This window comes from Myotis davidii, unplaced genomic scaffold, assembly GCF_000327345.1.
Source record: "Myotis davidii unplaced genomic scaffold, ASM32734v1 scaffold586, whole genome shotgun sequence".
NCBI classification, from domain to species: Eukaryota; Metazoa; Chordata; class Mammalia; order Chiroptera; family Vespertilionidae; genus Myotis; species Myotis davidii.
Genome location: NW_006296809.1, coordinates 151164 through 151413, shown reverse-complemented (window position 1 = coordinate 151413; position 250 = coordinate 151164). Strand labels below are relative to the sequence as shown.

Below are 250 nucleotides of genomic sequence, written 5' to 3'. Positions count from 1 at the left end.
GGGAAGGCCAGGAAGGAGCGGCCCCCGAAGGACGGCACTGAGGGGTGCAGAGCTGCGGGACGGACACGAAGTGGGGGGACAGGACCATCCCCCAGCCCTGTCCTGCAGCCCGAAACCCACCCCTTTACCCAACCTGACCCCTCAGCCCCCAACCCTGGTCCCCAGGGCCTCCCCAGCCAGGAGGGCCCTTACCATTCTCACAGACAGCGCCCCCCCTGCCGGCTGGGCAGCTGCAGGTGAAGGCTCCCCC

At 70.0% G+C, this 250-nt stretch overlaps 1 protein-coding gene across 1 annotated transcript in view; it reads right to left on the bottom strand.

Annotated features, from left to right (window-relative positions):
• The window catches only part of AGRN (agrin), a 72701-nt gene that overhangs the window by 35850 nt on the left and 36601 nt on the right, over window positions 1-250 (bottom strand). Inside the window, 2 exon segments of the mRNA XM_015569671.1 lie at window positions 9-52; window positions 193-246. Of these exon segments, the coding sequence (XP_015425157.1) occupies window positions 9-52; window positions 193-246 (98 nt within the window).